This window comes from Glycine soja, chromosome 13, assembly GCF_004193775.1.
Source record: "Glycine soja cultivar W05 chromosome 13, ASM419377v2, whole genome shotgun sequence".
NCBI lineage: Eukaryota > Viridiplantae > Streptophyta > Magnoliopsida > Fabales > Fabaceae > Glycine > Glycine soja.
In genome coordinates, this window is record NC_041014.1 from 21,230,807 (window position 1) to 21,258,672 (window position 27,866).

General features: G+C 33.1%; 3 protein-coding genes and 1 long non-coding RNA gene across 5 annotated transcripts; 1 reads left to right on the forward strand and 3 right to left on the reverse strand.

Moving 5' to 3' along the window:
- Positions 1-153: 153 nt before the first annotated feature.
- On the reverse strand, positions 154-2,791 carry LOC114381037. The gene is made up of 4 exons (XM_028340211.1): positions 2,446-2,791; positions 2,033-2,130; positions 634-704; positions 154-544 (listed from the first exon to the last, which is right to left on the reverse strand). The coding sequence occupies exons 1-3, from the start codon at positions 2,690-2,692 to the stop codon at positions 651-653; spliced, it is 399 nt and encodes a 132-aa protein (XP_028196012.1). The 5' UTR covers positions 2,693-2,791; the 3' UTR covers positions 154-544; positions 634-650.
- A 2,022-nt stretch (positions 2,792-4,813) lies between these two features.
- On the reverse strand, positions 4,814-9,165 carry LOC114380849 (adagio protein 1). The gene is made up of 2 exons (XM_028339933.1): positions 8,676-9,165; positions 4,814-6,878 (listed from the first exon to the last, which is right to left on the reverse strand). The coding sequence occupies exons 1-2, from the start codon at positions 8,918-8,920 to the stop codon at positions 5,270-5,272; spliced, it is 1,854 nt and encodes a 617-aa protein (XP_028195734.1). The 5' UTR covers positions 8,921-9,165; the 3' UTR covers positions 4,814-5,269.
- A 4,963-nt stretch (positions 9,166-14,128) lies between these two features.
- Positions 14,129-18,780, reverse strand: LOC114382147. Its single transcript, XR_003660189.1, has 3 exons — positions 18,630-18,780; positions 15,716-16,584; positions 14,129-14,653 (listed from the first exon to the last, which is right to left on the reverse strand). It is a non-coding gene; the product is annotated as an uncharacterized LOC114382147 (long non-coding RNA).
- Positions 18,781-21,685: 2,905 nt separating this feature from the next.
- On the forward strand, positions 21,686-27,799 carry LOC114382547 (homogentisate phytyltransferase 1, chloroplastic-like). Of its 2 annotated transcripts, none has more exons than XM_028342049.1 (12): positions 21,686-22,137; positions 23,017-23,294; positions 23,432-23,515; positions 23,615-23,689; positions 24,057-24,140; positions 24,224-24,313; positions 24,836-24,937; positions 25,294-25,389; positions 25,485-25,556; positions 25,640-25,735; positions 27,103-27,207; positions 27,594-27,799. In XM_028342049.1, exons 1-12 carry the CDS (start codon positions 21,912-21,914, stop codon positions 27,633-27,635), a joined length of 1,350 nt encoding a protein of 449 aa, XP_028197850.1. In that variant the 5' UTR covers positions 21,686-21,911; the 3' UTR covers positions 27,636-27,799. The 2 variants fall into 2 exon arrangements, with proteins under 2 accessions (XP_028197850.1, XP_028197851.1); XM_028342050.1 differs by having other exon boundaries at positions 21,686-22,028.
- Positions 27,800-27,866: the final 67 nt, after the last annotated feature.

A 27,866-nucleotide genomic window follows, 5' to 3' on the forward strand; every position in this document is an offset into this window, starting at 1 on the left:
CAATAATGTTTACATCTTTTTTACTACATAATCCAACATTTTGATGGCTAAGATTTTCTACAGTTTATATACAATCATACAGGATCCCAACATAATTCATTTATGTTTATATAACTAAATGATTGTAAAACGGTGAGATGAGAACTAGTCAACTACTGGACAAATTACGATTTTTTTCAATAACCAATCACACTATCGCTTGAAATAATTTGCATAGGGTTTTTGCAGAGTTTAGCCCCCTCAGATTACAAACAAAATGCTTAGGAGAAAACCCAGCCATCATGAGAAGCCCAAAAACATGACCCAAACTACAATACAAAAACAAAACATTTGCCCCAGAAAATAACTTGGTAATTAGATTACAGGTAGAGACTGTCCAATCAGACTCAACTGGCAGGAGTTGGAAAATAACCATTGAATCATATCAATGGATTTAGATCAAATAACTTTGACATATCAGACGCGTACATTCTACTCCACATGTAAATACAAAGGTATAAATATACTCAAAGCAGGAGTCTTCACACCTCACTTTTGAATAATCCTGCATAAGGATACAAATCACTAAGTTAAAAGGGTCATTCTTACAATTCACGGATAACAAAATTGCAAGCCAAAGGTAGTATTACTTACCACCAACTCTAGGCAAGTCAAACACTCTGTACTTTGCTCGATATTTCTTTCACTTTAATGTCTCCTTTTTCCTACAGTCAAAATCTCAAAATTTTAAAAGTGAAACCCACCACAAATACACACATATATGCACTATTGACACTTTTTATTGTGCAAGTCAAATGAGAATTGAATTAAGCTGTTGAAACAAAGAGGACATAGCATATCTATGATAGTGTCTGAAAATCTTGTATTCACTTACAAAGAGAGGGGGGAGTGATCATGGGTACTGGATAATAACACATTTAGTAGTAAAATAAAATGCTCATTCCTCAGAATGAAAAGGCACCATACTCCTTACCAGAAAGTTCAAGATCTCAGATCGCTGTTATAATTATAGAACACCATAGTATGGCACATTGCTATGGAAGACCTATTTACTAGTACATAATATTCAGGGAACAGTCCATAATATAATCATGTCATAAAGGGCCTCAATGTTGAGAAGAAATAACACAAGAGAGTCTCTTATCTCAAACTATTCTTTTCTCTGAACACTTTCAATCTTTCATCAGACTCCAAATTGTACTTCACTAACTACCATTTTGATTGTTAAAACTGAAACCGAGCACTTCCTTCCAACTTTCATAAGATTAAGTCATAAATCAATTAGCCTAATAAAATAGATATGAAAATAATCACTAACTTGACCATAAAGAAGCAGGGAAGGCCCCACTTGTTTTGAAGTTGGGTAAAATTGATTCAAAGCATATTAATTCAAATCATAGTTACCTGATATACAATACTCTCCAGTATGGGTACAGGTATGTGATATACGATAAGTTACCATGTCAAATATATGATATTTTTCACTGTCAATTATCGCAACAGCCCCATTTGGACTCCCTAGGCCACTCCGAAGTGGCAATCATCACAATGCCTGTGAGAGATAGTCCATTGTTCTCACCTCATCTTTCCACTTCCTTCTTTTTGTAGGTGAAGTTCAGAATTTACAGGAGAAGGGTTCCAGGTCACAACAAACACCTTTTCCTCCTCTTTCTCCTTCTCATACTTCACCATCAGTGTTTTACATTCACCCCAAAAGCATAACTAGCAAATTCCAAACCCAAAAATCAATGTTGGAGGCTCCACAACCCTACATCTTCTACCTCAACTTTGGCTCGTCATGTTTGATGCATCAAATTGCAAAATGGGGGCAACCCAATTTGCGAACCGCAAATAGGTACACATGAACCAAGTCACGGTTCTGAGATGAAACCACCAAAGTTGGCAACATTGGTTCAAATCAAACTACCAAAAGTAGTCACATCAAAACAAGCAGAAGAAAATCCAATTCTAAAAGCATATAAACACTAATCTTGAAAATATTAGTATCACTAAGTATCAATCAAATGCTTACCATTCCCTTGCTCTCATAATAATCGTCAAGAGCCCATTGATACTTTGACTGATTCAACCCAAACCAACGTGCCAAATGATCATCCAAACTTGAGTGTGCTGTAAAAGGAAGGTAATGGGCATTTAGTCAGAAGAATATAAAACTCAAAGTCCTATTGTATTATAGGATCTGAAATCAATTAAATAAAGGGGGGGGGGGGGGGGGGGGGGGGGGGGTGTAATACATGCATATCCACAGAATCTCATGAAATCCAAAACATTAGAAATAGAAAGTGCACTTCCTCAACCAGACTGAAAAGTATTACATTACAGTTACACATAAAGGAACAATCACTTGGATCCTTTCATTTCCTTTTACTAGAATAAGGAAAACAAAAAACATAATCTGAGAGTTGAGAAGAGTCAAGTACGCACCGGTTTGGACCTTGGTAACGGCATTTCTGAAGAAGCCGAAGACGGAATCGTCGGGGTCGGAGACGGGTTTGGGGGAAGGAACGGCTTTGGGAATCTGAGGCGGCGGAGGTGCGATCTTGGTGGTGGTGGTGGTGGTGACGGGGTGGTCGTCGGAGGGTTTGGGTGTAGACGGCGGCGTCATGAAGACGGTGTAAGGCCCGATTTTGCCGATCAGCGGTGGCGGCGTAGATTCGCTGTTAATCGACATTTTGTTCGGAGTGAGAATGTTTTGTCTTCCTATCTCTATGTGTTGTGTACTACTTCACTTGTTTGGTTCCATTCTTTTCTTTCTCCCAACTCTACGTTTTTTTATTATTTTATTTTATTTTATTACTGTGTTGGATTATCTTTTTTGCAATAAAGGCGTTTATAAAGGGGTAATGTGAGAACTTGAGTGACAATTTTTCAATGCTTTTCAATTATAAATAAACCTTTTATGAGATGCTGATGCCCCGTCCCTGTACAAACCACACCATTTACTTTACTTGAGTTTATCATTTTCAACAAAATTCTGCAGGATTTATTGAAGGAATTTCTCTTTGACTTCGTTTTTTTTGTTCTATATTTTCTAAAGTTATTCAATTATCAAAATCTTTTTGACGGTGCCAAATAAACTTTTTCTAACGTTAAAATGTATTTTTAGTTGTTGCCGATTATCTTTGTTTTTAATTTATTCTATATGCGTTTAATTATTCTCAACCTAATCTTTATTGCCTGTTATTTTTAACTCTTTCAAGCTTAAGTTATAGAAGCATGATAAAATATTAAGGACAGTGGAAAATGAAAAGCAAACAATAAATAGTACATAACTGTGTAACGAAAACGTTTTTAGTGTCATTTGTCAGCGAGAGAGAATTTTAGTATTTTTTTTCTTCAACCAAAATGTTTCTAAGAATTTTCAACTTCTAATCTTTTTTAATCCATAATTTTAATATTTTTATTTCAACTTAAATTTCAATATTTTTTTTAAAATTGTCAATAATTAAAAATACAAGCTTATCATTTGTCTACAATTACTTTCACTTAAAAAGTACAAGTGACACGGTTGTTACTTCAATTTCATTGTACATATAATAAGCTTGTGAAAACTCTTTCCCGAGAACCAGGCAAATTGGGTAGCAACGATTGCCATTTTAAATTGAAATGACAAAGAACAATATGAAGAATAAGAAAAAAAATAAATAAAGGACATATACAGTGTTAAAAGTCCGGATATTCAAAACCAAACCAAATCTAAAATAATTATAAATTACAAAAATAAAAAATCTAAAAAATTGTAATTTTTTTGGTTTAATTTGATTTTCATATCTTATTATGAAAAACTGAGCCAAACACATCATACTGCATGTAATAATTATATTAATTTTTATTGTAATAAATAATAATAAATATTAAATAATTTATTATTTTTTCTTTGTTTATCATGTATATTTTACTTTTTATGTTAAAATAGGATCTACCGTTATTGTTAAAAATAATATTGAATATCAAATGATGAATAAATTATTATTATGTTAAAAAAATTGATAAAAAAAATTATATTAATGCTAAATAAAAATAAAAATAATAATTTTTTATTAAAATATGTTAAACAAAATTTAATAATAACAAAATTCATTTTTAAAATAAATATAACATATATAATAATTATATGTAAGTTTAGTTAATAGATTTAAATTATAATAATAGATTAAAAAAATAAAAAATCTCAAATCAAACAACAAGATTATCTTTATTTTATATTTGATTAATTAGTATCAAGAGATTGTACATATTAAGTTAATTTGATGTTTTAATTGATAAATTTGCAATAACTTTTTAAAACAATGTAATTAATAAAAAATGAATGAGAAAAAGGGAATGTAAGGGTTTTAGGTATAAAAAAATGGTAAAACTTAATTTTAAAAGTAAAGAAATTTAGTCGACTAAATTAATTAAAATCTAAAATTGTAAAATGTAAACTAAATATACAAAAAAATACAATTAAACTATATGTTTGAAAGTGGTTTTATATTAAAAATATATTTATATTTTAAAAGTTCTCTTAAAAAATGGTTAAAAGAGTCGGTGATGCTACCAGATTCTGAAAAGAAAACATGTGGGATTGCGGGACAACTTGATACTACGAGGAATTTCTGTTGTGACCAATAGACTGAAATTTAACAGAAACTACAATATCGTCGACAAGGGCATAAAATAGAAACCTATGTATTAACTAGGCACACCACGATCTAAATAAACAATATACTAATTTTTCAGGCATACTTGTTTCACAACGTTGGTTTAGTCTTCTTTCCATAAATGTCAGATCACTGTGTTAAGAAACATAAAATAGCAATAGAGATTTCCATCAAATATAATAGATCTAATTCCGGGAATTAACATACAATTTTTTTTTCTTCTTCTTTTCTCTTTATCGTGATTCAAATTACAGAATTTGAACAAGACAACACATGGAAAATCAAGTGAGAAACTACCCTAATATATTACCACTAATATTCTGTTCAGGAAGAATAATTCATTATGCGTACTGAAGGGCAAAGTCTCACAAACCTCAAAAAAAACTTCGTCTCATGTCACTCAACGAGAAGTTATTCTCGAGCCAGAACCAACCATTCAAGCAAATGCATTGTCGTAACAACTTAATATACACATTCTGACCAGAGCAATGCTTAGCATCCATTCCCGCTAATGCAACCTTTCCCGCTAACTTATGTTCAAATTCACGACATCAAGCAGAGCCGTGTAGTATTCCCTTCAATACAGCAGTGTTTATTCACTGGATTTAGATGGCAGAGCTAGCCAAGGAAAGTTCATGGAGCTCGCTTAGCATCCATTCCTCCCCGGTTTGACCACCCAGTACGATAGCTCTTGTTCCTCCAACAACACATGTACTGTGTCCCCAAGCAAATCTTGGAGGGCACCCAGGTACATTTAGGATTCTCCATGTAGGCTTCTCATCAGTTGGATCAAGAATGTAAAGCTGAGAGGCAGAGTGAAGACCAGCAACAGACCCACCAAATATTAGAATTCTCCCACCTGGAAGACTAACAGCAACATGATCAAGTCTAGGAGGAGGAGCTATGCCCCCAGGATTTCCAGCACCAGGCATGCCACTCCCTGTCACACATCTCCAACAAGGTTCTTCCTCACTTAAATCCATTGTGAATACATCACTGGAACGAAAACGCAAGGGCCCACTCTTGGCCAGACCCCCAAACATCAGTATTTTCCTACCACCATAAACAGACAATGTGTGGCCCAGACGAGATGGTGGGGTCCATGCCACTGGTATCTCTCTCCAGACAGGCTTCTCCATTGACAAATCAAGGAGGAAAGTGTCACTCAAGAGAACTCCAGAGTCTGCACATCCCCCAGAAACTATCAACTTAGTACCATCAAGAGTACAGGAGCTGTGCCATGATCTGGGAAGTGGAGGTGCCAATCCAGAAATTTCACGCCAAGTTGGAGGCTTTGCATCCAGGTCCAGGACAAACACATCATTGAGCAAGCCCTGCCTTCCACAGCCTCCAAATACAACCAAATGAGAACCATTAACACAAGAAAGCGTGTGGCCCCAACGACCAGGAGGAGGAGAGCTTACCTGGACGTGTTGCCACTCAGGATTACTAGAATTGAGATCCAATACAAAGGTGTCATTCATGGGTTGCATGTTAACCCCTTCACCACCAAAAAGCACAACTCTATTACCAACTGCACAAGCACTAAAATTACAGCGTGAGGGTTCAACAGCACCTCCAACAGTCAACTTCCTCCATGCTGCTGCTTCAAGAGTGGTCAATTCCCTTGCCAGCCGACCCCATCCAAGTCTCCTTGCACCAGGCACAGTCTCTAAAACATGTGTAGTCTCACTGCCCCATGCATTTTGGCAAACCATTCTCCAGAGGTCTTCGTTTTTTGTCAGCTCATATAATCGTCTACAGACAGAGCTAACTGATGCAATATCTCTAGGAGTTAATTGAGCAAGTATCTTGAGAGACAGTACCTCATCACTCAGTTGAAAAATCCCACAAACTCCACGAGATACATTCCTGCCCCCCACTGGAAGAGTCTGCAACGAGGAAAGCACGGAACGAAATCGATCAGACGATTTAGCAGATTCCTTAATTGTAGAACCCGGAACAGGACCAAGATCAATGTTTGCCTCTGTGAAGAACTGGATTCCAATGACATGTGTTATAGTCTCATCATCTCCATATATAGGTGTCAGCCGCAATCTGTTCATCAGAGGAGATCCATCTTTCCTAAAGTTCAGCAACTCACCTTGGAATTCAATCCCCTCTTCAAGGCATCTTCTAATTTCTGAAACTACTGTTGAGTCCACCAACGGATGCCTTCTCTTAGCAAATGGACCTCGACACTGCAAGAAACGGCTGCCAAATATTTTGAAATGATTAAAACAAAAAAAAACATTGAATTATAAATATCACGCAACAGACTGACATAGACTTGAGCAAGTAAGAGATGTGTTAAAGGGCCAACAAATATTGTTTGTTTGCTTATTAAAATGCTCTTCTGCTTAATTTTTTCCCCCTTATTCCTCCAAGGCAATAAAAAATTACTCTACATTCTAAAAAATAGACTTCCAAACTAATACTTCTTCTCTCGGGTAAATTAGAGATATATGGTAACCTATACATCAGAGACAATTGCCCTGTTCCTCAGTGCCGCCAGTGTACACCAAAAAAAGTGACAATTACCCTATAAAAAGAGCCTGAAGACTCAAAGAAAGGAGGGCAGAGCAGAAATGACAAACTTTCAGCTGATCCAAAATCTTGTTCTAACATGGAGCATTGGAATTCAATCCTTTTTTCTTTTCTAATTGCTAGTAAATAATATAACAATTTTAGAGTTCTCATTAGTCCAAGAAGTTGCCATGGAAATATGCTTCTTTCACTCTGTTGGAGAACCCAAAGGAAATCCCCAAATAGCTATCCCACACAGTAGGATTCAAAGACAAATTTTAATACAGTGGAGACTCAAGACTGTACTAAAGAGATAACAGTTTAACACACTCGTACTATTATGTTTTTAATCACACTGCAATTCATCAAAGAATTTTTTTTTTTGAAACAGGCAATTAATCACAGATATGATTGTCCTAAATCAGTTGCAACTTGCAAGTACCCACAACAATACAATGAGAACAAATTAGTCTGAAAAATTGAGTATAACGAGGAGAATCATGGCATGCAGTAGGAGAAATTGAAACATAATAGAATATGAAACTAATAATGCTTTTTAGATAACAAAAAAGAAGGAATCACTAAGAAACCATAATGGGCCGTCACCAACTGCAGAGGCTGCAAGAAAGTTGGGTAGATTTGCGGCTATAGGATCTTTTCTTTGGAGGATTGAGGTCCTCCCCACAAAAAACAATACATCAGTGGTCAAATATCAGAATTAACAGTTCATCAGAAAACAGTAACGTGGCCAGACCTAAAACCCTAAATTCCATTGCCAAAATAAGTTGCACAGTGAACACCCATAGCTAATCAAAAGCTTTCAATACACAAAGCAGCCTAAGCCTTTGGATTCCCAACCCTAATGAAGGCCAGAAAAATAATGAGAATCCCTCAACACATGACTCAGTATACATAAGAAAAAACATCCGGAATAGCCTCATCTGTATTTCAATAATCTCTTTTAACCATGGTTCTTGAACAGTGGAGTTTCAGAATTCAGTCCAAGTCAAAAAGCTTCAAACACATGGTGAAAAACTACCACTGTTTAATATCTAATGAAGTTCATTATTAGGCTATTTTTCCCTAATCCTTTAATCACCATAAGGAAGTTAATCATCATTTACACCATTTGTCATGATACACTTTCACGACATTCATAGTACCAATCAACAACTTTCTCATCAAGCGTTTCTTAATCTCCTGCACATTTCAACATTATCTAACCTTACAATTGACTTACTCCAGACCGGAGCAGAAGTTACACGTATGGACAAAACTAAAATATCTACAAATCTAAGCAACGCTTAATTCTAACAAAATAATCACGGTAGAAACACGAAAATGCACAAACTATGTATTCTGATATCAAATTTCAATTCAACACATTCGCAATTGACTTATAAGCAGCTCAGGATGGAATATAAAGAGTAGGCCTGAAAAGACCTAAACCTAATTCAACGAATGGAGGCCGAAGCGGAAACTGACCAATTCCGGCCGAGAACGTCCTCGGCGCGGTATCCGGTGACGATCTCGAAGACGGTGTTGACGTAAATGATAGGGTTGTCAGGCTCGTGCGCGTCGGTGACGACGAAGCCGCAGGGAGCCGTTTGGAGGAGGTTTTCGACGACGGGGAAGGGGAACGGGAGAGGGCCAGCGTCGTCGCCGTCGTTGAAGACGAACCCTTCCTCCTCTTCGTCCCCGCTCAGATCGGAATTGCTGTCCCACTCCATTCCCGAAGCAATCTCTGTCCCTTGTTCAACCCATACAACATCACACGAATGAATCGAACAAGGTGGTAGCAATCACGCCGAGGCGAGAGGCTGAGGCATGAAACGAGTGGCGCAGCTGCGTTCGGGGGTTTAGCTAAGCAGAAGAGGTGCTACTTTCTTCCACATACATGTCTCACCGCCTTTGCTTTGTTGGAAAAAATCTGGACAATTTTTCTGTTAGGTTTCTTGGATTTTGGTTGCCACACTCACCCTTTTATACTCTCACCCCCACTTTTTTCCTTTTTTTCTTTTTGATATTTATAAATTTAAGGACACTGGATCATGTGTCATATCATTAGATCAAGAGGAACTCAACTTAATGTAAGATCTTATTTCAAGTTAAAGGCATCCTTCAAATTTTTCAGCAGAAATTATTTATTAGTGATACTTTACTCTAATATTAATCTAACAAAAAAAATTGTCTAAGGCAAGCAAAGTAGCTAGGTTAATAGATTCAAATAAAGCTTATAAAAATGTTTACAATTATCTCGCCCTAAAATGATTATTAAGGGCTCAATTTTGCAACCTATTTATATAAGATTTGTCTTATTCTATTATAGTTTTCTTTTTATTCCCTTTTTTCACCTTTCAAGAATAAAAATATAGCATTTTTTTTTCTTTAAATTAACTAATTGCCATGCGTAAATCAATTCTAAAAAAATTATATTAGCACACTATATAATCAAATTTTATGACTAATTCCTATAAAGTTCCTTTGAAAAAAATCCTATAAAGTTGGAGAAATATTTAAATTTTTTCTTTTATACACGCCTCTCTTATTAAAATTAATTTAATAACTTTAACGAAAAGTTTTTTTTATATGAAATTGGTGATTAAATAATATGTGCTTTTTAGTACTTTTGGATATTGGGGTGCAGTTCACTGTGCGCGCGCGGAGCGAGGTTCCTTCGTTCGAGCCGTTTTGTTTTTGGGCCATTCCGTTCCGTTGTGGTACGTACGCAAAGGTTTTTGTTTTTTGTTTTTAACTTTCTCTTGCTCTCTTTTTTGTCTTCCTGCTAAGAAATTGAATACCAATGGGGTAACTTTTTTGTGGAGTGGGGACTTTCTGAGATAGTTCACTAAATAAAGTAGTACTAGTATCGATGAAGTAGTAATTAGGTTGTGAGGATTCTGAATAACTTGATAGTGTTGATTTAACAAGGATCAAATTAAGGAAAAAGTTGCAATGGGCAAGTCATCCCTCCATGTGTTCATGTGAAAAATTTCAAGTAAAACAAATGTAATTCTTAGTGCTGAATTTCACGTAGAGAGGAAGTGGCCCAAGCCTTCCATCAAATGCACTTATGCACCTGATCAAGGTGTTGGGTTTTGATGATAATGTTATTCTGGCCTTCGAATGTTTCAACTATATGATGAAAAAAGGAAAGGGAGGAAGGGTTACATGGCTCTAAAGCTTGATATGTTGAAAGCCTACGACAACGAGGAGTGGGTGTTCTTGGAAATGGTTTTGAGGGCTATGGGTTTACCCACTTTGATTGGTAGATCAAAGAAGGATATTTTCCAATATGTCAAGAGCAGGGTTTGGAAGAAGGTCAAGGGTAGGAATCAGTGGTGGATCCAAAACCCTAAATTAATGGGGGTAAATTATAAAAAATAAAATCAGTTGATTCAATTATATAAATATAGATAAAATAAAATATAAAAATATAAGATTTTATTTATAAATTTGATGAATTTTAAAAAATGAGGAGGTACAAGTGCACACTCTCACATGATTGTAGGTCCGCCACTGGTTGGAAGGAAGAGGCTTTGTGTTTCAGATGTGCCATGTTATCAGTTTCAGATTTGCTCTTCAGGAGGGTTATTTTTTAGACTGATTTTGTTTGCATTAGGCAGATTTGCGAGTCAAAGGGAGCATTTGATCTTAGTTACTTTGCAGGTCTGGTTTATGATTGTAAGCGCTTGGCTGAAGGCTTTTCTTTTTGTAATCTCCTGCATGTTAATAGACTTTGCAATGTTATTGCTAACAAGCTGTCCAAGCTTGCTCACTTTTTTTTATGAGAGATTTTGGTTAGAGGAGTCACCCTACCTAATTCCCTCTTTTGTTTCTGCTAATGTATCTCACCTCTCTTCTGGTTGAGTAATACAAGTATTTGATTTTTTGAAAAAATGTAATTCTTAGTGAGGCTGAAAGTAACATGTTTGATATAGTATAATAAATAGTGTTGTACAAGAACACCAAACGTATTTCCCATTACTTTGTGTGGTTTTCCCCGGAAGCATAAGGAATCCGTTCTAGCTAATACTGCCATTTTTATTTTCGATACAAAGCTAGTATCATTTTTATGAACCATAATACTCAATACTAGATACCCAGTACATAGGTGAATTATGGCAATTCACGTGTTAGTGTAGTTTTGGAAAAATCATACTCGGATCCATGATGGCCACACATTCATTTTAAACACGGTCCAACTTTTGTTTTGGTATATGATTTGTTTAAATCCTTCATAAATGTTATGTATACATCATTCTATATTAAAATCACATAGTAATTATTTTATTTTTTTTCTTTTATTGTTTATTTTGTGTTGAAACAATAAGAACTTAACTTCTTAATTTTTATCTAGAAGGTGTTAAAGTTGATTAATTTATAGTAATTTTGGTTGTATTTTGTATAGAAATGTAGCGGAGGCATGAAAAAGCACTTAATAAGTCAAAACTGCTCAGTCCAAGCAAGTTGCTTAGTGCAAGAAGCCACATTGGAAGATAGTTATCACAAGCAAGCACGCTAAACGTGCATCTTGCACTTAGTGCGTGACCACTTGATCTAGTTGGACATATAAGCTTAGTGCGAGTGTTGCGCTAAGTACACGAGAAAGTTCTAATTGATCGATCGGTTGGTGAAACATATAAAAAGAAATGAAACAATTGTTTCCTTAACAACAAAGAAACCAATAAGAAGAAAGGGAACAAAGGAGCATGAAAAAATTCATTGTTGAAGGAAATTAGTTTCAGAGCTCCTTCCAATCTATTGCAATCCATCTCTCTTTCATTTTCTTCTCTTTCATCCCATTTTTATATTTGTAAGTCTCTTATGACAATGAGAGACTAAAATCACCCGCTGTGAAGAGCTCTGCAAATTAAACTTTCTTTGATGTAATGATTCTAAACTCTTTTAATATAATGTTGTTATTATTGTTCATTCATATGCTTATTCACATATTTATGGTTTGATTATCCATATGCACTATTTTAGAATATAAATATTGAAAAATGTTTGTATGCTAAGAACTTGGGAAAAACATCTAAAGTGAGTTATATCTAAGGATAGAGTGGTCTTCTTTAGCTTATTCATGCATCTATACTCTTAACACAAATCATTTACTAATTAATCGTCAAGAGATTGAAAGCAATATTTAGTGATTTAGGTTCTTTTACTTAAGGGATCTTGGTTAGAATAGAATAGAAGATGCGGGTAATAATTATATTAGTGTTAAAAAAAAAAAAAAAGTTCTGGTAGTATAGTCCCAACACGTTCTAAATTCATCACCAATCACATACTTATAGAGTTTATTTTTTTAATCTTTCATGTTCATTACTTTGTAGTTAATTCACTTAGTTTATATTTATAGTTAATCAATGAAAAAGATTCAATTTGAGTCATTAATTACTTAATCATCATACAACTTGGTACGCTCATCAATGACCCAACAATCCTACACTATTTTAAATTAATCGGAAACTAAAAAAGTCATAACATGAAAGTGTTTTTATGTAATCTTTGAATTGGATTGTAAAGTGGTGGTGGACAACATTCATGATTCCAAGCCAGATTTCCTTGAGTTGGGGTCTATCATCGCAAATTGCAAAAACTATCTCTTTTTTTTCAATTAAACTTTCAGGTAGAGTTTTCTAGGAGATAATCTAATATGGTTGCTCATTGCCTTGCTAAATCGGCTATTTCGAATTCTAGTCCTACTGTTTACACACAAATTCCCTATTGTATTTATCAGTAATGAAATGCATTGAACTACTATAAAAAAAAAAAACATGAAATCGTTTTTTTTACACATAGTCTTGGTACGTGAGAAGTGGTTATATTGTGGGTAAAAATCCCTCCAATCCTGTCGCTAGCCCCCTTAACATGGGGATTCTGTGGGTTGGAGACTTTTCAATTCCCTTATCAAGTGGGTTAAAAAAAGTGAGAGTTCTAATAGTGAATTGGAGTTGACCCATGGACCAAGGTTATGTTCACTTATAGTAATTGTCAATTAAGGTTGTGCATTACTTTATGCTTAATCGATCACATATTAACTGGTCACAATCCAATGTCATTATATCCTGATTAATTGTCAATGCTTATGCAAGTGTGAAAGATGGAAGATGCAAATTAAATATATTATTTGATGACATACCAGGGGAAGGGCTCTACCACTAAAAAGTGCTTCTGGCGGCTGTGCACATCAAAATCATCTTTGCTTTCAATTTTTAAGCAGGTTACACCATTAATTTTGATTGTGTCTCCCTAAAATCAACGAGTTACATGATAATTGATGACATAGACTAAAAAAAATGCTCGTAGAGAGACTAAGTGTATGTTTAGATTTAAGTTGAAAATGCAGTCCACGGGATTTTATGTAAATCTAACAGATAAAAGTAAGTTAAAAGTAAAAGCAAAGGTGATAATGTTTTTGCAAACGTATATTTACCTCAAACGTACGTTTGCAACTTTCTATCATAACACACATTAAACCTATATGTTTGCTTTACCGTTGCGGTGGCTCAAACAGATGATGTTCCAAAAGGAACAATTTTCTTACTTAAGCATCTTGGAATTCATGCAACAACATGCTCAAAAACGTTGAGTTTTTTAATAGAGACTAAATCATTAACACAGATCATTAACACACAAGTTTAGAATGCTATTTTAAACTAAAACTCATAACCGTAAGCAGCATAATATTTCAAATAGAGAGAAAATAGTAATAAATAGAGATATAATCTCCGATCGTTTTTTACAAAAAGGGAAACACATAGTCGCAAGTTGTGACCAGTTTTTTTCATGTTCATGTTCCTATAAATTAATGCTGAATTAATCCTTGCATATACTATACCATATCGCATGCATGATGGGACAGACCAACGGCCAACAGGTAGTTCAAAATTATTCTCTCATTAATTTTCTTACAAAAATATCCTCTCCCTCTCCCTCGAGAAACAGTAAAATAAGGAGATATTAGTTTGCACGATCAGCATCTCTCCAGACTCTTCTAGCAAGTAATGATCAAGAACAATATGGTGATATACCTAGTACAAGTTGTTTAAATTATTACTTGAGAAAGAAAACCGAAAAAAGAAAATACAAGTTCAGTTACAATTTTTTTCATTGTGTGGAATTATAATCTCACTAAACCCACCTCAAATATAATTGTCACCTTAATTATTCCCACCTCAGTATCCTATAATCCCATTACTGATACAGATTTTTTTCACGGACCTTTTACCATCACTATCCAATTCTCTCTCACACACTTTTTCTTTCCTTTCAACATCAGCACCAATGGTCAACTCCTTGTTTTACTGTTGCTGGTATTATTTAGCTCATCTATACATGTGAAAAGAATTGGAGCTTCCAGGTGTCAAGTGTCAACATTCGGACATAAAGGACCACTCTTGCTCAAACTAAATCAAGATGTGTGCAAAGTGCAAACAAATCCAACTACCAGCTATCTGTAACATCAAACAACAGCTGATAAGTCTAAAAGCTCATGATTATATTCAATATGGACTTCATTTTTCAGTACAGATTCAAGAAACAGCAATCAAACAAAGAACAAGTAATTTTTTTAATCTAAATGGAACCTAAGAATAAAGTTCTTCACTTAGTTATATTTTCGGTTGAAAAAATCCTGATTCTTGTTGTCAAGAACCATATTCTTTTATCCTTTATGTACCACTTGGCAGATAGAGATTAGTATCAAAATTAACTAAAGTTAATCAATAATCATGATCCTTACCCTCACCATTGTTCATAAATTCTCTCTCTCTCTCTCTGTCTTTGTGTTTGTGTAGTCATAAGTTATCTTCTTAGCCAGCAACCACGAAAATGAAATCTAACTAAATCATGAAATTGTAATGTGCGAGAGAAATATTAATGATACACTCAAACATATTTTTCTAATTAATGAAGGGAACACTTGTTCCACATTTCATATTAGTTGTCTGATTTAAAAATTACTTTTTCTTGGCTTAAACACTTAAGTCATCACTTTTGCATAACTAATCCACTTGAAAAAAATATAAAAAGTTTATTTAAAAAGATGAATATATCATCAATTTAGATCTCTCTATTTGTGTGTGTATGCGGTATCTCGTATTCTATATTTTAGACATTTAGACATTAGCCGTATCAAAATGTCTGTGTCTGTATCAAAGTCCGTGCTTCATAATAATCTAATACACAATTTTTGTTGAAATTTATATAAGACAACACTAAATTGGAAAGTAGATACTGCTAAATGAGAGTATTGGAAAGAGAAAGTTGATAGTTGTGTACGGTTATCGTGTTTCACAACAAAGAAATGTGTTATTTTGTGTCAGAACTTGGCAACCGAATGCGAATTATATCTAAAGAAATCATTAAGCAAAGTGTTGTTAAGAGACATAAATGCGGTGATTGGTATTGAAAAGATTGGAATGAGGAGATTCATAGTATATATTTAAAGAGCAAACTAACTTAGATTAAGAACTAAAATTGCTTATACCAATCCTTTGCATGTTGAGGCTGTGTACCTCTTATATGGAAATCAAGCATTGAACATTGAAGCAGCCAGAGCAAGTTCCAGCATAAATTATGTTTCATCTATTGAGCACCTACAAATCACACAGCGCCATCACATTCATAGCATTCCTTAGGCAATATATGGCGTTTTGGACTTTCCTGATAAGCTGTTAATGTTGAATCTGATATCTGATGCTGATAAACTGTTGTGAACTTGAGTGTTCCATACTAGGATGCCTGACCTAAATATTATTTTGACGGCCATAATATAATGATTGAATTTGAGCATAACACGGAGCTTCTCCACTTTGCTTTATTACATTTATATTTCATATCATGTCAATATTATATAATTATCAGAACACATAAAAGGGAACTTAATCTCTAGATAGGTGCTTCAACATATAGCATACGAAGATTAAAAACTGAGCGGCCTTTGTAGAGACTAAAACTAATATACAAAAATTATATATTTCCCAATAAGTTTGATATTTTGTTGGATTTAGCTCTAAGTGACAAGATGTTTAAAAGTGAGAAAGTGGGGGCTTAAGTTGGAGTCAGAACGTGTGTAAAGTGAGAAAAGGACCTACTTTTGCCTTTACTAGATTTGATTTCTTCTAAGGTAACAACTGGGAGAAGCTAGATTAAAGAGCTATTAATAATCTTAAACACAAACTCCATTGTTTTTTTCTTTTTACATTTCAATGCTTGCAATTAACATCAACTACAATCCTGCAGATGAGCTCATTGGACCTGCGATTGTGCTCTATCATATATGTTCATGAGTTCATCTACTTCTGTGAATAACCCTTCCCTGCATATCCTGCCAGGAAAGTGTTATAATTAAGTACACATGTTCCAATCCCATCAATGGCCATCCCTAAAGAAAAGATTAAAAAAAAATCATTTCTAGTACATATTTTTTAGAAAAAGAAAAGAAAATAATAGATGAACATAAAGTTAATGCAGAGAAAATAAAATATGTCGTTCATTCTCTTCCCGGGCCAAACAAAAGTTAAATCATAAATGGGATATCGTTTGAAGACCAAAGCTTATGGTGGCCTTTCTCATGTAAGAGGGCTCTTTCTCATGTAAACCCTTTACTATAAAGCAAGCAGAGTTGTGGGTATATATATTATGTATGGCATGTCCTAAAACTTGCAAGAAAATAAAGGGTTCAAGAGAATTATATTGAAAGTGTTAAAACTTGTTCCAAAAATACAAATGGATGTCCAGTAACTCATCCATGTGCCAGGTTAGTTGGAGGCATCAATAATGCAATCAGAAGGATAGATGCATATATGTCCAGAAGGAAATTCAGTGGTTAAACATGGTTTTTCTTTGGATATAGATGTCAAATAATTTTTAGTTTTTATCATCTTTTTGTTCGGCGACTTTAATTTTTATCAGATTTTTAAGATCTATATTACAGCAAAAGAAAAAGATAATTATTATCCTCTTAGAAAAATCATTATAAAAATCATCAACAAGTTTAATCCAGTCCAGTAGTAGTAGTTTGTGATTAAATAATAATGTTTAATCCAGTAGTAGTAGTTTGTGATTAAATAATAATATAAAATTAATGAATATTGTGGGTGCCAATGCTCTAGTTCAAACAGTGATGTAGTTGTAGTTTAGGCATTGGCCCCTTTACTTCAAATTTGCAATAGCTGTAATACATAACGTTATTTTTATGCTATGCTACGCTTCTCGGCTAGGAGGCCTTTGGGGTTGAGCCGTTTCTTAGGCTTTCTCATTTTCAGAACAAAAATAACAGAAGAAGAAATAATATTACTGGTCCATGAAACAAACCAACACTAGGCCCAAAAGAAAGCCCACCATGAGTAAAAAGGAAAATTTTGTAGTTAGACAGGTTATCTTAAAAAAAAATATTTTAAAAAAAAATTGTAGTTAGACAGGTTATCTTAAAAAACCAACATAAATAAATAAATACAGGTTATCTTAAAAAAAATGTTTTCCTTTATTTTTAAATGATAAATTATTTATCAAGAAAGCAAAAAAATATTTAAAAGATATAAAAAATATAATAAAAAAGAAATTAAAACATAAAAGGGTGATTTATTCATAAACCAATCATTCACGAATCACGATTTATAAATGTCTGACTAGAACAAATTAAGGCTGAGACATATAATTTTACACTGTTTTTAATGATTTATTCGCGTGATCTACGAGTTCTATAGGATATAACAAATTCTTTCCAAAATAATTGGAGACAATAGAACTAACAAACTTTTTAGTGAGAGGAACTTGAAAACTCAAAGAAAGAAACGAAAAAAGAAGATATGTGGAAGATAGCTCTTTATTTAAAAACATCCAAATAAAGATATTTATAATTAAAATTACCCGTCAAAAGGATAAAATAAGACCGAATCAACGAGACTAAATCAATAAAACCTAATCTGAGTAAAAGTTTATTTTTATAAGCACTAAATAATATTAAAAGATTCTCTATATTTAATTAAATTGAAAAAGGTTAACCTTTTGAAATATAAAAAATTATATAACATAATTAAACTTACAAATTAAACATTTTTTTAAACCAGTTTTCAAAAGACAAAAAAAGTTTTTTAACCCTTGTGATATATTCTAAATTGACATTTTATGTGGGATGTTGTTCCGAGTGTGATTCAGACTAATTCTGTCATGATCATAATAGAGACATAAACGAAGATACAGATGATGATGAGGAAGATAGATGGAAGCCAGATCCCAAGTCTTGCAAATCATCTCCAGCACCTTAAAGGATGAGTGACCCTGAAGATGCACCATGGACGAGAATAAAGAACAAATATCGAGAAAAAAAAAATTTGAAAAGAAAAAAAGATGACGGAAATTATAGGTTAAAAGATTAGTAGTGATTGTATTTTTTTATTTATCTTTGGACCACGGTGTGACACCTACCTCATCATGCTCCACCATGCTGTGAAAAAAAAATATGCTCCATCATAATTTTTTCTTCAATTCAAACACACAAGTAGAATTGAAGATTGAATCACTTTGCAGTTTGCAGTCTGAAAGTTCAACAATCAATCAATTTGGAATCATTTTAAGGACTTGTTTACCGGTCAAAATATAAGATGAGAGAAGATAAGATAAATCATAAATGTGACGGGTCAGAATGAAAAATTATATAAAAGGCTAAACAATCAGGTTGTTCAACTTTAAGCTTAGAGGGACTTCTCACTCAGTTTTGGGCAGTGTTTAATTGCGTGCTAGTTTGATGCAATTACTGTTGAACAATACAAACCCACTGCTTTCGTACGTGGAGAAAACCAACACGACTCCTTTCAATGTATGCTTGACGTTTATGGCAAGTTGAGGCATTCTTAATTAGATCCATTTGATTAGTTATTTAGATAGATAGCAACTGACAACTATAAATTAAGTTCCTAGTTTCTACTGTAATAGGTAACCTTTCCTTCATTTAATTTTCATAAAAAGTAGCACGTGCAGTTACTCGTCCGTTTAAATTGTTTGCATGTTCAAAAATTAAAATTACTCTTCCCTCAAAAATAAAAAACAACCCTAATTTGTCATTTTCATCGTCTTTTAATTTGGTTCGTTCTTGCCATTTTTGTAATAAACAGGACAAATATGTCGCTACAAAACCTTCACTAGTTATTCACGGAAGAAGAGTTTCAGAAGGTTACGTTAGGGATTTATATTATTGGTGAATTAATGGTGATCACAATACGTTTTAGGATCATAATTTCTTTCGAACTAAAAAGCGAGAGGGGGTATGATCCTTTCTCCAGTATCATAACACAAACAAAAACGTAGGATGACAATGATACTTCAATCGCTAGCTTAAAAAATTAAGGGGGTGTTTGATTTGATTGTTTTTTGTTTTCATTTTCACCGAAAACAGAAAACGGTGATGAAAATGTGTTTGGTTGGATTTCTGAAAACATTTTTAATGAAAATGAAAACAGGAAACAATCAGAAAATGAAAACAATAAATTTTCATTTTTAGTTGAGAACAAAAACCTTATTTCAGGTAAAATGAAATTGTGATGACAATGAATGCAATTTTAAATAAATCTAAAAATACAAAAAGACAAGAAGTCAATATATCATAAATTTTCAGTTTTTTTATTTTATGAAAACAGAAAATAAGAAATCAAACCAAACATATTTTCAGAATTCTAATTTTTTGAAAATGAAAACAGTTTTCAGAAAATGAAAATGCAAACCAAACACACCCTAATTAACTAAATGATTAATTTTTCAAAATAAATTGAACCACGTAAACAGAAATTAGTATATAATATAACATGTATAACTTCAAAAAATCAGCAAAAAATTGGTGCAAAGTAATGGTGTAATTATGTTACTTTGGTTCAAGTTTAGTGAAAAATGTCTAAACCAATTAAAAACATTAATTTAAGTTTGGTTCAAGTTAAGTGCGTTTTTATTGAGCAACTAGAACCAACTCATCCCAACCATTATAATAAAATCAATTTAGATCACCAGGGTCCGTGTACTGATGATCAAAAGTGTGAGCTTCTGTATCATTCATTAGAGATAGAGATAACATGCAGCAGGGTCCGTACGTGTATTGGTGTAGAGGTTAAAAGTGAGAAATTAAATGGCTTAACAATAAGACAATAATTGTATTCCCATTTTAGCATGAACTTCTACATATAGGCAATGATAGACTTACTATCCTTAATTATTTTTCAAAAAAAAAAACAAATGATAGACATAGTACATGTAATAAAGAAGGGTTTTAATAACGTGGAAGGACATTATCTCTACCATCAGTATTTGACTTTTATTAATTATTTTTAAAAATTAAAACTGCAAATTAAAATGCAAGTGAAGTACTAGAAGTCTAGAACTAAGAGGCAAAGGGATGACTCATGAGTCAAGTTTGAGAATTGACTGTTGTAACATGTGACTTGGGCCCACAAATAAAGAGACAAACTAGGACAGTTGAATAGTTGGTTGATACCTCGGCTAAGTGTAATAACTTTGTTGTGTTTATGTTTAATTTTTTTTATACACATTAAATAACTACTCCATAAAAATTAATGAGATTTTTTTTTTTTATTGTAAGTCCATGAATAGATTAAGTGAAAACATTAAATATATCTTATTTAAAGTATTAAGTTATTTTAAAAAATATTAACTAATTTCTATGATTTTTTTACTTTTAACTTTTTTTACTGTAACTATAACAACATATGATTAAAGACCCTAAATTAATAACAGGAATAATATGCATATAATAATAAAAATCAACATTTTTTTATTATATTTTGTATTTCTTATTCTTTTCTTATTTTTTTCTTAAATGATAAAAAAGCATGGTCTCTTCAATTATTAAAAAATGTTTTAAAAATTACATGAAAGTAAAAATTATCCGATTTAACGCATTTTGTTTGGAATGCGTGAAAATGAGAAGAAGATTAAAAATGAATGAAGAAAAAATTATGTGAAAAGTTTGTTTTTCATTGTTTGGATAAATATGAATAAAATAATTTAAATCTTCTCTTTTTGTTATTTTTTTTATACTCTTTACACAAATAAAAGAAAGGAGAGAATACGATTAGACAGAAATTCAAAGAGTTTTCTTTCAACCATAACTTAAAGCAATTAATTTTACACTTAATTATATTTTTTATTACTACTTATTTTTATTTTTACTAATTTTACTTATAATAAATGAATTAATTTGACATATTTTATTTTTAATTTAAAAAAATTATAAATTTTACCTTCAATCGTTGAGTTTAAGTGACATATTAACATAATCATAAAAATTAAAGATAAAATATGTTAAAAAATTGAAGTTAATTTTGTAAGAAAAATAAAAATCTTAATATATATTTTCCGTTATTTATTTATATTTGATGTTATCTTTTGTATATTTGTAGGAAGGAAGCATGCAAAGATGGCGAAGCAATAGTACATGTTTGGCGGAGTGGTGGAGCAGAGGAGCCAGCAATTGTCGGGTGGAGAAGAGAATCTGGCATTATAATATTCCAATGACACGTGGAACCCTTGTTTGGCTTCATTTTGGAAAGTGACGTGTATATGAAAAAAATTAGGAATAGACAACGCCACGGCACAGAACGTTGAGAAAAAGAAAAAAGAAAAAATCTGTTTTGGTACTATACTAAAAGTTGAAGATGAAATTGCAGACCAGGGGCCAAGTATAAAGTGAGGTGCGTTGGGTTCATGAAATTCAAATCTCAAACTCAAACTCAGCCTCCACAGCACTACTGTTATATATGGATTCGATGCTTCTTCGATCTTTTCCTAATATTAACAACGCTTCTTCTCTCGCCACCACTGGTATGTCTGCTTATAATTTCTCGATCTGTTTTCCGTCTGAGACAGATATTCCCACTGGCTGGTGGAAATTTCTGCAGAACTAAATGTTTCGCCAACATTTACCATGCAAGTATGTCGTCTCATTATCAAATATGCATATACCCCCCTTTTTTAATTTATTTCTTTATTATTATTATTATTATTATTATTAGGGGAAGTTCCTTTCTATATTAATATTTTTTTAAAATTAAAAAAAAAACTGAGAGAGAAAGAAAGGAGGTTGGGATGGACTATTAAGTGCACCTTTGGATTGTACTTTGCAAACTTAAGTTTGGGCCAAACAAGTTTGTTAAAGTACCTGATTTTTCTGGTTAAATTTTAGCCTCAAACATACTTTTGGAGGAAACCAAACATAGCCTAACTCTGATAGTTACTTAATAGAAATTAAAAATAAAAAGTCCAACTAAAAAAGTGTATGCAAAATGAGGTATTCCCATTATAATAGTTATTATACTACTATATATTATTTTTATTATTTCTTCGAATTTTGAATGTGACGAAACTTACATGCACTTTCTTAAGTGCACTTCTCTGATAATTGGAGGTTTATGGCCTATAAAGATTATTGAAATGAAATTGGTCTGAGAAGAACTCTAAAATTATGTTATCTATTGGTAACACTGGGATGTTAATTTCCCCGGCAGCAACATTTTTGCGTTTCCTTTGAGAAGCGAGCATTGGTGATAGTAGTCTCAATCAGTTGAATCTCTTGTGTCTATCTCAAGATAATTTGCTAGAGCTGCAATAACTTGTATAGTGAAAACAGTATATGTCTTGGTAGAGCTGCAATAATTTGTATCCTTTCCAGACGTTGGGACATTGATTATAAAACTCTCCCTGTATATGTTTTTTTTTTTACCTCTGAATCTGATTCATTCTAAAACAAAAGTGTTTCTATTTTTTATTATGCATGGTCACTGATACTAACATCCAACACTTGGTGCCCTAGGTTCTTATTTGCCAAATGCTTCATGGCACAATAGGAAAATCCAAAAAGAATATAATTTTTTGAGGTTTCGGTGGCCAAGTTTGAACCACCATTACAAAAGCATTGAAGGAGGGTGTACATGTAAAAAATGTAATATAAAATTTGTTGTGAAAGCGACCTCTGAAAAATCTTTTGAGTCTGAACCTCAAGCTTTTGATCCAAAAAGCATTTTGGACTCTGTCAAGAATTCCTTGGATGCTTTCTACAGGTTTTCCAGACCTCACACAGTTATTGGCACAGTTAAGTTCAAGCTTTTCCATAATTACTCTTAGAACGAACCCTCAAATACTTATATTCATTTGGACGAATCACTTTTCTAGATGAAAGTAATATTCTGAAGGTTTTAAAATGGCTCTCTTTTTCTGTGTTTGGGCAGGCATTAAGCATAATTTCTGTGTCCCTCCTTGCTGTTGAGAAAATATCAGATATATCTCCATTATTTTTTACTGGTGTGTTGGAGGTGAGACCCAAATATATGTTGTTTCTATTTAAATAGCCAATTGCTCTTCCCCTCTAACTTCACCAATACTTTTTGACTTCTTTTTTTTTAATGTTTCAGGCTGTGGTTGCTGCCCTGTTTATGAATATTTATATTGTTGGTTTGAATCAATTGTCTGATGTTGAAATAGACAAGGTATGAAACTTAATAATAGAAATCTGCATAGCTAATAAAATATTCTTTTTCCAGTGTTTTTCAGGCTTCCCGATTGTTCCAGTAAAAAATATATATAAATGGTAGTGAAAGAATTGCTCGTTTATCTAAATTTGGATATTCAGATGCATATAAGTGCATACAAGAGTCCCTGTGCTATCATGCACAATTTGAATAGTTTGTATAATTTTGACCTTCGAAATCTGGTTTATATGTTAGTTTATTTAGCTTCCCCGATTGTTGTAGCCTTGGATGTGGTAAAAAAAATGCAACCTTTTACAGCTTTAATTTTTTTTCAGAGGAACTACCGTTGTATTATAATTGATCCGTGCTTTGTGTTTCATTGCAGATAAACAAGCCGTATCTTCCATTAGCATCTGGGGAATATTCCTTTGAAACTGGTGTCACTATTGTTGCATCTTTTTCAATTCTGGTACCTTGTAGATTCATTTCTTTTTTCAAGACAAGATTTACTGACAGGATGTAAGAGGCTTATTGTTTTATTCTTTTCAACAGAGTTTTTGGCTTGGCTGGGTTGTAGGTTCATGGCCATTATTTTGGGCCCTTTTTGTAAGCTTTGTGCTAGGAACTGCTTATTCAATCAATGTGAGTTATTTTGAATTGTGTTTAAACATACTTTCTCCCCTCATATTATTAAAGCCATAGTTATGATATGTCTTAATTTTAAAACCATGCTTGTTATTGGTTCTGCGTGGTACTTGCATTGTCAAATTTCATGACAATAAATGCCAAATAATATCCATTTCTTTTGTTTCATTTACCTTTTGGAAGAAAACTTTACAAACTGAAGGTAGGATTTTTTTAGTTGAAATTGTGTAACAGTGAGATTCATATTTAGCAATAGCAATTAATCAAATGGTAAATTAAGAGGACAATAGCAGTGCTATCTGAATTGATTTTTCTCATAAAAAATTTAGTTGCATTTTTGCTTGTTATTGATTACTTATGATTTTCTGAAACTATATCCTTGGGGAGATTTACTCTACACATGTTCAATCCTGAGGGCAAACAATATCATAATCATATGTTAAATGACAAAAACAAAAGCTTCATTTTTTAAAATTATTTAATAGTGACAGTATCATATTTACAAATTTTTGTCTTCAGGTGCCTCTGTTGAGATGGAAGAGGTTTGCAGTGCTTGCAGCGATGTGCATTCTAGCTGTTCGGGCAGTAATAGTTCAACTTGCATTTTTCCTTCACATCCAGGTTTTGTCATTTAGCTAATTGTTCTTTTTAAAGACTTCTACTTTTGGATGAGCATGCATTAGCTTTTGTATACTTAACAGCAATAACAAATGTTTATCTCAAATTTTTATGTTTTGCTTGTTGGATTCATGATAAACTATTTGAAACCACCCTCTGTATGAATTAATCTATTTTCACCATCTAGTCCTAGAAAGGCATATATTCTCTAATAACCCTTCCAGAGTATTAAACTAAGACGAAATGAAAAATTTAAAGGAACAAGTGCATTTTAACAACAATAGTGTTGGCAGTATGATATTTGACTAGTATTTCATAATTGATGTTTTTTGGTTGCTAATTCATGTAAACAATGTCAGACTCATGTATACAAGAGGCCACCTGTCTTTTCAAGATCATTGATTTTTGCTACTGCATTCATGAGCTTCTTCTCTGTAGTTATAGCACTGTTTAAGGTAAAGGCCTTTAAATTCTTGTATGTGTTTGTTTTCACCATCAATTTTTTTGTTCAATATGTGTACCTAATGTAAAATGTTGGGTTTTTATATAGGATATACCTGACATTGAAGGAGATAAAGTATTTGGCATCCAATCTTTTTCAGTGCGTTTAGGTCAGAAGCCGGTATGTTGTTCAAATGTACCATCTCAGCAGAATTAGTTGTGCCCTCCTGTATCCCTTGGTTGTTACTAACTACTCTTTGCCAGGTATTCTGGACTTGTGTTATCCTTCTTGAAATAGCTTATGGAGTCGCCCTCCTGGTGGGAGCTGCATCTCCTTGTCTTTGGAGCAAAATTGTCACGGTATTTTGCTTATTAGTCAATTCGTGTATATACTGCAGTTATAGGTGTATTGTATCCTCATGTTGGGTAATCAATATTCCCTCAAATAAAATTACTCACACCTACAAAAGATCGTGAAAACACAACAAAAATTACACTGTAGAAAAAATAATAACAAATACAAGAATGTAACGTGGTTCGGCACCTCTTACTTACGTCCACAGAACCGTCTAAAAAAGTATTTCACTATCACAAAAATGATTATAAAATTGTAACCCACCTCAAATAGTGTATCACTCTACAAACTCGAGTACCCCACTCAATGGTTACAAAAAATGATAACACTCTCACACAGACATTTTTCTCTCAACAAAGTGACTTTGTTTCACAATCTCTCTTCTCACACACTCTCTTCATGTGTTGTTTCTCCACTAATTCTCGTCTCTATTTATAGTGAAGATTGCTACCAACTATAATAAATAAGTTTTTTTGGAAGTTGAAACAAAAATAACTTCCAATGCATCCATTCAAATAATCTTCATCTAGTAAAATGCAATCTTCTACTTTACATTTAAACCACTTAAACCTTAGTGATAAAAATTCAATTCCCAATATGCATGCACCTTATCTTTTGACTTGAAACTCTACACCTCCTTCAACTTAAGCAGTTATTTCTTTTGTGCCATGGTGCTAGGGGATGGGTTGTGATTTTGATTAATAGTTTAGACTACTGAGTTGAAAGGAAGTTGATCTATATACTTGCCTGCCTTCTCATGCTGTATTTTTACTGTATACTAGTTGACTAGTATCAATATTTAGCAAACTTGCCTCCCTTCTTGTGCTGTAATTTTTTATTGTGTTAGATAATATCAAGAGGGAAAGCCTCAACACAACAGTAAGGTTATTGCCTTGTGACCTGGATGTAACAGGTTCAAATCTTGAAAATAGGCTTTCCACTTGTAGGCAAGGGGGAGGCTACCTTCATCTACCCTCCCCGGAGTCCACTAGGTGGTAGTCTTGTGCCATTTAGCAATTGTCTTTTTCACAATTGTCTTCTGAATTACGGAACCGAGGTGCTCCTTCACTGTTGCAAATTCAGCATAGAGTTTACTGGAGTCTAGCAGACTCAAATTTTGTTTAATATTATCAGCTTGTAATTTGGCAAATATCTATACTGGAATAAGGAAACATATCTTTAGGAAAGCTGTCTATGTTGCATAGAATACTCCCAATTTTTAATCTTAGGTAAAAATTGATCTTTAAAGGAGGCATTCTATCGGAAGAAAGCTTAGGTCTATTATTGTGCAGATTGATACCAAGCGAATGTAAACTTGTTTTGATTTTTTGTTTTTGCAATCTTTGAAATTTATTCTCTGCCAATGTGTTAGGGTCTGGGACACGCTGTTCTGGCTTCAATTCTCTGGTTTCATGCCAAATCTGTAGATTTGAAAAGCAAAGCTTCGATAACATCCTTCTATATGTTTATTTGGAAGGTAATTTCCTACCCTAAAGACTGTTTATCATTTCATTATCTAGAATCAAGATCATTATTCAAAAGAAATAGGCAAATAACTATCTGATTTTGTTTACCGTTTTTAAAAATAATGGTTGTTTGATTTCTAATGTCTTTCAAATTCCAATTGAAGTACATAACACCAGGGAGCATTAGCTACAGTGAAATTAGTTTTAGGAACATGAATTTTTATGATTAAGTTGGTGAACTTAGTCATAATATTGATTGAATTTTATCTTCTAGTGAAAAATTCAACTTTGTTCAAAGCACATGACATATGGGAACAAGAATTATTGGCAGTTTATTTGTATATTTTCAATTATTTGCTCTATCTTGTATTGATGTCTGTCTTGTTTCTTATTGCAGCTATTTTATGCAGAATACTTACTCATTCCTTTTGTTAGATGAGGATGCAGCGGCAATATTGACTTGAGAATTAGTTTTGTTTAAATGGTGCTGCCTTTGTCACAGGCCGGCTTGGAGTCGCTACATTAGTTTTAAGTTTTTAATTGCTAATTTAAATGAAGATATATTTCTTTTGGGATGAAATTTTGTTTACTGCTTTGTTTTCAGTGGTTTCTCCAATGATTTTTTCAAACTATTACTATTTAAAAAAAAAACACTAACAAACTAATGGTT

Bases quoted from the DNA above. Each gene is read 5' to 3' on its own strand.
- LOC114381037 (XM_028340211.1), bottom strand. From the start codon at position 2,692: ATGTCGATTAACAGCGAATCTACGCCGCCACCGCTGATCGGCAAAATC. The intron at 2,131-2,445 runs GTGCGTACTTGA...TTCCTTTTACAG, and splicing joins CGTTACCAAGGTCCAAACCG to CACACTCAAGTTTGGATGAT. The intron at 705-2,032 runs GTAAGCATTTGA...TTTTGACTGTAG, and splicing joins ATTATGAGAGCAAGGGAATG to GAAAAAGGAGACATTAAAGT.
- LOC114380849 (XM_028339933.1), bottom strand. From the start codon at position 8,920: ATGGAGTGGGACAGCAATTCCGATCTGAGCGGGGACGAAGAGGAGGAA. The intron at 6,879-8,675 runs GTCAGTTTCCGC...AATATTTGGCAG, and splicing joins GACGTTCTCGGCCGGAATTG to CCGTTTCTTGCAGTGTCGAG.
- LOC114382547 (XM_028342049.1), top strand. From the start codon at position 21,912: ATGAAATTCAAATCTCAAACTCAAACTCAGCCTCCACAGCACTACTGT. The intron at 23,295-23,431 runs GTTAAGTTCAAG...GTGTTTGGGCAG, and splicing joins CTCACACAGTTATTGGCACA to GCATTAAGCATAATTTCTGT. The intron at 25,390-25,484 runs GTAAAGGCCTTT...GTTTTTATATAG, and splicing joins TAGTTATAGCACTGTTTAAG to GATATACCTGACATTGAAGG.